Source organism: Nicotiana attenuata, unplaced genomic scaffold (genome assembly GCF_001879085.1).
Source record: "Nicotiana attenuata strain UT unplaced genomic scaffold, NIATTr2, whole genome shotgun sequence".
NCBI classification, from domain to species: Eukaryota; Viridiplantae; Streptophyta; class Magnoliopsida; order Solanales; family Solanaceae; genus Nicotiana; species Nicotiana attenuata.
Window position 1 is genome coordinate 117,680 of NW_017670486.1, and position 8,497 is coordinate 126,176.

Sequence of the window (8,497 nt, forward strand, 5' to 3'; positions counted from 1 at the left end):
ACCTTCGAAGTCCGCGCCTAGCTAGTACTTCCCCGAGATTAACCGGTGGCAACTCGGTCTGGAGCAATTACATTGTCATTCTCCCCGTGAAACCCGAGGCCATTATCACCATGTGCGGGTGCGTTTTGTGAGTTTGACATGTTTTAACCTGAAAGCAAAAATACTTGACAAGAACACGCGTGAAATAATATGTGTTATCAGAATCAACACTGAACAATCACTATTATCCTTAGCTCCACGGTGGGCGCCAAACTGTTTACCCTAAAATTCAAGTAATAATTGAACTTATATTGTGGTTTTAAGGATATGTGATTCAATTCGATACCGATTGATAAACAAGGAATTAAATAAATAAATTAGGAGATAAGATAGATCAAACCAGTATGAGAGTGGAGTTTCGACCTCGATCCAAGACGGTCTTGAGATAGATCAATAATAATAATAGTAAATAAATGAAACAACAATGATGGACAGTAATGAACGATAAACAAGGTAAAAGAGCAGTGGATGTGTGTATTCTCATTAGTCAGTAATCATGTTTACAAATGAATGGGATTCCTCCTTATATAATAGAGGAGTTCTAAACAAGGTACACTTCTAATTATGGTAGGAAATCATATTGACAACTGATTAACCGCCGAAGATCAATCCATTCCGAAATTCACTCCATGATCTTCGATCTGTCACGGATATCTCGCTCTTTCCGTTATCGAACTATACCGGCATCATTTCGAAGTATGCCTTCCTGACCTCGATTAGTGATGTCGACCTCAATCTTGGAATGTAATGCCTTCATCTATTATGCAGCGGTTGCTTGGATGCCTCACGCGTTCCCTGACCTCGAAGACTGGGATCAAAAGTTGGCCTCGACTTCCTCCCATGCCGAGCGCTGCTGGCGTGACTTGGCAAAGGCCAGATGGGAAGCCAAGAATCATGGTAAGTTTATCCTGTAAGCTTCCGATGCCCTTTATGTAACGTTTCTCTTTATTTATACTTGACTCTCTTTTATGCTGGACTTGGAGATGTTGCTGAAATGAAGTCGGCCACGCCCGGGGAAGAGGCTGATTCCCCGATCCCGAAGTCGAGGAAAGATAACAAGAGGAAGAGGGTCTCGGAGTCCGAGGACCCCCAACCTAAAAGGGCTCTTGTTCGAAGACGCAGGAGAAATCTCATCCCTGTGACTATAGAGTCAGTCCACCAGCTGGGGGAAGAAGAAGAGGAAGATGAGGGCGATGATTCGGCGCTGGTGGTTCGAGCAAGGAAGCCGTTCGAGGTCGCCAAGCCTTCCAAGTCGGAGGCGATTATCGAGACCCTGCCTCATGATGAAGAGGCTTCGAAGAAAGATTCGAGCAAAACCCCTGAATCGCCCGAGGTTGAGGTTATCCCTCTGCCATCAACAAGCATGCCGGAGGGGCCCGGTTATGAGACCCCAAGGGCTGAAAAGAGCGCCCCGAGTGATCCGTTCGGGGCTGTGACAATAGGTCACTCTCTTTCTCTACCGGCCTTTTCTGAGGAGTCTATAAGAGATGCTCGTGCTGTACAGATCCCCGACATAGAAGGAGTCCCCTGTGAAGAGGATCCCTTTCGGGATTGCTTTATCGAGGTTGACGATGCCGCTGATCTCAATGACGCATCTACCCTTTTTGAAGAGGCCCAACGCCTTTTATCTCGAGTTAGTACTAATCCTCGTTGCTGCAATTTTCTTTTCCTTCTTCTCCCTTTAACATAACTTATATCTTTCTTTTTACGTAGGCTTTTACCAAGTCTCGGGCCGACCTGAGCCAATGCAAGGCCGATCTCTAGAAGACCTCGTAGGAGAGGAATGCATTGAAGCTCCTTTGCAGTCAAAAGGATGAAGAGCTTAAGGGCCTTCGAGCAAACTTGGCTCAGGCTCGTAAGGAAGAGGCCGAGCTGGACGAACAGGTAAATATCCTTTTGAGAACATATGGGCTTGACTCAATGGGTGGTAAAAGAGAAGAGATGGAGAGAGTAAGGGACTTAGAAAACTTGGTGGAGGTGAAAGTAAAATTTGATTCAACCAAAGAGCCTGAATTTATAGATTCACGGCGACGGTTCGGTGGTGCTAGTGGCCGGCCGTCACTAGCAAGCATTAATGGTTTGGGGAACTGTACCGACGGGACGCTTCGGTCACGTCTGTCGCTTACGTCATAAGGAAGACATCATGATCGAGGTCTCCAGGAATCGAGGCTCAAGTTGTTCTTATCATTCTATTCTAAGAAACGCGGGGACTATCTGTATACGGTGGAAATCGGGGTTACCCGATTTCGTTCTTTGATTGAAAAAGAGATACCACGTCGAAAGGCCAGGACGTCGAGTCCGGGATCGAAGTTGCTTTCGAAGACTTAGGTCGACATCACTAATCGAGGTCAGGAAAGGGCATACTTCGAAATGATGCCGGTATAGTTCGACAAACGGAAAGAGCGAGATATTTGTGACGGATCGAAGATCATGGCGTGAATTTCGGAATGGATTGATCTTCAGCGGTTAATCAGTTGTCAATATGATTTCCTACTATAATTAGAAGTGTACCTTATTTAGAACTCCTCTATTATATAAGGAGGAATCCCATTCATTTGTAAGCATGATTACTGACTAATAAGAATACTCACATCCAGTGCTCTTTTACCTTGCTTATCATTCGTTATTGTTCATCATTGTTGTTTCATTTCTTTACTGTTATTATTATTGCTCTATCTCAAGACTCTCTTGGATCGAGGTCGAAACTCCACTCGCATACTGGTTTGTTCTATCCTATCTCCTAATTTATTTATTTAATTCCTTGTTTATCAACTGGTATTGGATTGAATCACATATCCTTAAAACCACAATATAAGTTTAATTGTTACTCGAATTTTAGGTTAAACAGATATTACATTTATTTTATTTTATTTATAATAATTCTTTTAACTTATTTATTAGTAATGTAGAACAAAAATGATTAGACTTTGCCATTTATAATATATGTTATCTTTTATTTAATTATGTAAACATATTTTTTCTGAATACGTGTTCGACAAAATATAGTGATATAAAAAAGAATATGAATCTTCTACGCATTTCAATTCCTTATCACTAACATAGTTCATAAGTCATTCATGTTCATTATTCATTCATATAAATGAGACACAACAAATGTTAAGAATAACAACAACAACAACAACAAACCCAATTTGATCCCAACAGGAGGGGTCTAGGGAGGGTAGTCTGTATGTAGACCTTACCCCTACCTAATGCAGGTAGAGAGGCTGTTTTCAATAGACCCTCAGCTCAAGAAGGGCAAGAAGAAGAAGAGGAAAGCAAGAAAGGAATAAAGATGTAAGAGAAAAGAAAAGGGAGATATAAAGGATAAGTCGTACCAAATAATAGCATCAGAGAATACAATACCTGAGGCGAACAAAACCACATAATGTAATAAAAAAAATCTAAGCATATGAAGAGACATGCATGCTACTAAGACTATCGGTGAACAACTACAAACTACCTACTAACCTTCTACCTTAATCCTCGACCTCCACACCCTCCTATCAAGGTTCATGTCCTCAGTGAGCTGAAGCAGCGCCATGTCTTGCCTAATCACCTCTCCCCAGTACTTCTTAGGCCTACCTCGACCTCTTCTCAAACTCTCTGTGGCCAACCTCTCACACCTCCTGACGGGAGCATCAATGCTTCTTCTCTTAACATGTCCGAACCATCTCAGCCTTGACTCCCGCATCTTGTCCTCCACGGAGGCTACTCCCACTCTGTCCCGGATAGCTTCATTCTTAATCCCATCTCTCCTGGTACACCCACACATCCATCTCAACATCCTCATCTCTGCTACTCTCATCTTCTGCACGTGGGAGTTCTTGACTGGCCAACACTCAGCCCCATACAGCATAGCCGGTCGAACCACCACTCGATAAAACTTACCCTTAAGTCTTAGCGGCACATTTCTATCACATAAAACACCGGAAGCGAGCCTCCACTTCATCCATCCCGCTCCGATGCGATGTGCGATATCTTCGTCAATCTCCCCGTTATCCTGGATAATAGACCTGAGATACTTAAAACTCGCTCTCTTGGGGATAACTTGAGCATCAAGCTTAACCTCTAAGTCAAAATCATGGGTCCCGTCACTGAATTTGCACTCCAAGTATTCTATCTTGGTTCTACTCAGTTTGAAACCTTTAGACTCCAAGGTCTGTCTCCAAACCTCCAACCTCGCGTTAACTCCGCTACGCGTCTCGTCAATCAACACTATATTATCGGAAAATAGCATGCACCAAGGCACCTCCCCTTGGATGTGACGCGACAGTACATCCATCGCCAAGGCAAATAAAAATGGGCTAAGAGCCGATCCCTGGTGCAACCTCATCACCACGGGGAAATGCTCCGAGTCACCACCCACAGTCCTCACCCGAGTCTTAGCATCATCATAAGTATCCTTAATCACCCTAATGTACGCTACCGGAACGCCCCTAACCTCCAAACACCTCCACAGGACCTCCCCCGGAACTTTATCGTATGCCTTCTCAAGGTCAATAAACACCATATGCAATCCTTCTTCCTCTCCCTGTACTGCTCCACTAATCTCCTTACCAGATGAATCACTTCCGTAGTCGATCGCCCCGACATGAATCCAAACTGATTCTCGGAAATAGACACGCACCTCCTCACCCTGGCCTCCACCACCCTCTACCAAACCTTCATAGTGTGACTCAATAACTTGATACCCCTAGCTTGGCTAATTTACGCGAAGGTCCCTTTTAAGTCCATTTGTTTATATTTAGTTCCCATTTAAAAAAATTATAGTTCCCCTTCTGTACAATGTTAGACTCAGTGTCTAATGTTTGCTCATAATTTTCAATTTGATCAACCTTACGGTCAAAATACTAGATTATGTCTAATATTTACAATAACTTATTGTACTATTTTAGACTATAGTGCAACCATATTCTCATAAGATTTTCAGTTTACCAAAAATATGTATTTAGATCGTGGTTTAAGAGAAACATAAATTGCCAAGAGAAATATAAAGAGGGCCATATACTACTTAAGGGAAAACTAACCTGTAACCTATTTTTAAATTATTGATTTGGTAGTAGTTGATAAAAAAATCGTAATATGTTGTCTGACGAATATAGCACGAAGTTTTCACTTACAGATTGTAACACTCCTCAAATTTATAAAAGTTTCGAGACACGCTATTTATAGAATTTAATTAGTATTATTATTATTTTTCTTGCCTATAGTGAATATATATATATATATATATATATATATATATATATATATATATATATATATATATATATATATATATATATATACACACACACTTAAGTAGTTGGATATACAATTAGGAGAATATTAATAATTTTGTTATTATTAAATATTAAAAGTATGTATAAGTTAATACTAGTTAAGTTAAAACCCAAAAAAAAAAAAAGAAAAAAAAGAAAAAGGGAAAACAAATAAAAAAAAAAGGAAAACGTGAAAAGTCCTAACCCATAAAGGGTTGTGGACTGCAAAAGAAGTAAAAAGGGGTTTGGACTAAGAAACAGAATACGCACAATCTGAAACGCAGAATTAAAAAAAAGCCCTCGTTCACGTACAAACGCAGAATCGTGAGACAGAGACTTGCTGCTCAATACTCACGCAGGCAACGGGAAATTTAGGTTTCTTTACAAGTCGCTAATTCTTGAACTCAGGTATATAAAATTTTTTATTGTCAATTACCCTACAGTAATATTAGCTAAGAATTGAGTAGTTAATTCCCTTCTTCCTCTATATCAACAATAAATTTCATATATAGGTGTAGTACTTTAAAATTGATTAAAATGTACTGGTTATTGTAGAATCGATTGTTTAACTGGTGTCAATTGGACTGGGGCTACGTATTGGCTCGAGAAGTTTTGAGGTGAGTTGATATAACCCTTTACTAAAGTGGTTTAACTCATAGAAGCACGCATACAAGATGCTTGTTGAATTGCATAAAGGAGTTAATATATATTTAATTGGAGTAGTACTAGGCAAGCAGCTGCATAGCACTGGAAAAAAAATTGTCTAGCAATTGCAATGCTCTACTAGATATTTTGATACTTGATTGAATTTTAAGCTAAGGATTTTCAAAGACCCGTGATCTTGGTTAATCACTTGTGTTTTGCTATGTGTAAAGTGTTCTGATTTGAAGTTGTTTTGACTATTATACCAGTTGGATATCATTCCGTCAGAATCTTGTCTAAAACGATAATCTTAAATGAAGATAACTTGGATATTCAACATAAGCTCTAGTATTTCTTGGTGATATTTAAAGGAGGGCAAATAGCTTGCATTTTTAGCAGTATCTTTGTCAGTCACGCTGACTAAGAGCAAGAACTTGTGAAGTTTTAGAAAGGAAAGTTTTTTTTTGGGAGTATCCTTTATTCTGAGAAGGGGTCATCGTCCAGGCCTAGGGTCCTGACCAAGGCGTTGACTTCCTGAAACTACTTGTGCCAAAGTGGGGAGCACACGAGCCGAGGGTCTCGTTGCTGAGAATTTACTTAGCCATGCTAAGGTATGATACATGAGCGCTGAGAACCATGAAGCGAGTGGCACCTCGTGGATTGGGCCTATTCGATCGGGTTGGGATCGAACCCGTGCCGATCACACAGTGACTAAGACAGAAACAGGTCAGGATAGTTGGAACTCCCAAAGTATAAAGTGAAGTATTTTTTTTTAAGAAAGAAAAAGAAAAGAATTTCTTTTAGAATATTCGTAAATTGCTATTATGCAATTATTTAGAATTATTCTTATAAGCTTTATGTTTTACATGCATTTAGAACCTTTGCTCATAATGTATATGTTATTAAAGTTTCACCCCTGTTGTTGAGACTCACTGAGTACAATTGATGGTACTCACGTTCTTTTTTGGGAACCTACGTTGGTCTGCTGTACAACGTAGGAACCGAATTTGCAGGCGAGCCGGCTACGAGTTAGGACTTCCTTCTCTTCCAGTGCTATTGGTGAGCTCCGCTTTTGTTCGTGGAGTATTCTTTAGAGTCATCTTTATTTAGTTATTTCTTTGTTACTTAGAGAACTAGCCAGGAAATCTCATGTCCTGAGCAGTGCGTCAGTTTATCAGTAGAGGCTTCATAGACATAGTTGTTGGGTTAAGATTCAGATATTTTTTTTTATAATAACTTAGCAGTATTTTATTGGTTACTATGAATAAAGTTTTGGAGTTGATTTATTTAAATTTTTAAATTAATCAAAAGTATTTGGTTAGAGTATTGCCTTATTGCATATAAAGTTTGGAGTTATAATAGATTTGATAAGCAAAGATGGTTCGCTCGGTCATGTTTAGTGATCGAGTGCCGGTCCCAACTTGTTCAGAAAATGGGTCGTGACACAAATCTTCAAAAACTTTTCAAAATTTTAAATTTAATGCGTGAAGGATATAGAAAAAAGTTGTTTCACGTTGAAGTCTGAAGTTTTAATCAAATACAAGATAAAACTTCATGCTAATGTAGTATGAAGTTGTTTCACGTTAAAGATAAAACTTCATGCTAATCTAGCATGAAGTTGTTTCACGTTGAAGCTAAAACTTCATGCTAATATAGCATGAAGTTGTTTCACATTGAATCTGAAACTTCATGCTAATGCATGCTGAAGTTATTTAGTTCATTTGCTAAAACTTCATACCAAAACATGCTGAAGTTTTGCCATGACTTTTATTCGAATTTTCAGTCTAAATATGGTGATGTTTTTAATTCATTTGCTAAACTTCATACTAAACATGCTTAAGTTTTTGTCCTGCAGTATGTAATTTTCTAATGAGTTTTTGCTAATGCATGCTGAAGTTATTTAGTCATTTGCTAAAACTTCATACCAAAATATGCTGAAGTTTTGTCCTGTAGTCTACAGTTTTGTCATGAGTTTTATCCAAAACTTCAGTCTAAAAAAGTTGAAGTATTTTAGTTCATTTGCTAAAACTTCATACTGAACATGCTTAAGTTTTGTCTTGCAATATGTAATTTTTAATGAGTTTTTGCTAATGCATGCTGATGTTATTTAGTTCATTTGCTAAAACTCTATAACAAAACTTGCTGAAGTTTTATCCTGCAGTCTACAGTTTTGTCATAAGTTTTATCCGAAACTTCAGTCTATTTTGCTGAAAGTAATCTTTTATTAAAGAAGGGCAAAATTATCTTTTTAAAATGCTTTTAACAAAACAAAGGATACAGATGCAAACGAAAAAAATAAAATGGGTACAAGTTAAAAAGGGCGACCAAATAGGACACCCCATGCAACTTTTACTATAAACCGGCGAAAATTATTGTAATAATTGCACGGGGCACCCTATTTGGTCGCCCCCATTTAACCTTTACCCATTTTTTTAAAAAAGTTTTAACTTGTACCCACTTTTTAAACAACTTCAGCCCCCTTTCTCCTCTTCCTTCTCCTCCTTCGTTTTCTTTTTCTTCTTCTTCTTCTTCTTCTTCTTCTTCTTCTTCTT

The 8,497-nt window shown here is 38.8% G+C and overlaps 1 protein-coding gene across 1 annotated transcript; it reads left to right on the forward strand.

Annotated features, from left to right (window-relative positions):
* Positions 1 to 761: 761 nt before the first annotated feature.
* Positions 762 to 2,172, forward strand: LOC109240108. Its single transcript, XM_019406732.1, has 3 exons — positions 762 to 936; positions 1,023 to 1,672; positions 1,852 to 2,172. Exons 1-3 carry the CDS (start codon positions 762 to 764, stop codon positions 2,170 to 2,172), a joined length of 1,146 nt encoding a protein of 381 aa, XP_019262277.1.
* Positions 2,173 to 8,497: the final 6,325 nt, after the last annotated feature.

Excerpts from the sequence above, each read along its gene's own strand:
- LOC109240108 (XM_019406732.1), top strand. The coding sequence starts at position 762 with ATGTCGACCTCAATCTTGGAATGTAATGCCTTCATCTATTATGCAGCG. Across the intron at positions 937-1,022 it reads ATGGGAAGCCAAGAATCATG|ATGTTGCTGAAATGAAGTCG; the intron begins GTAAGTTTATCC and ends CTGGACTTGGAG. Across the intron at positions 1,673-1,851 it reads CCCAACGCCTTTTATCTCGA|GATGAAGAGCTTAAGGGCCT; the intron begins GTTAGTACTAAT and ends TGCAGTCAAAAG.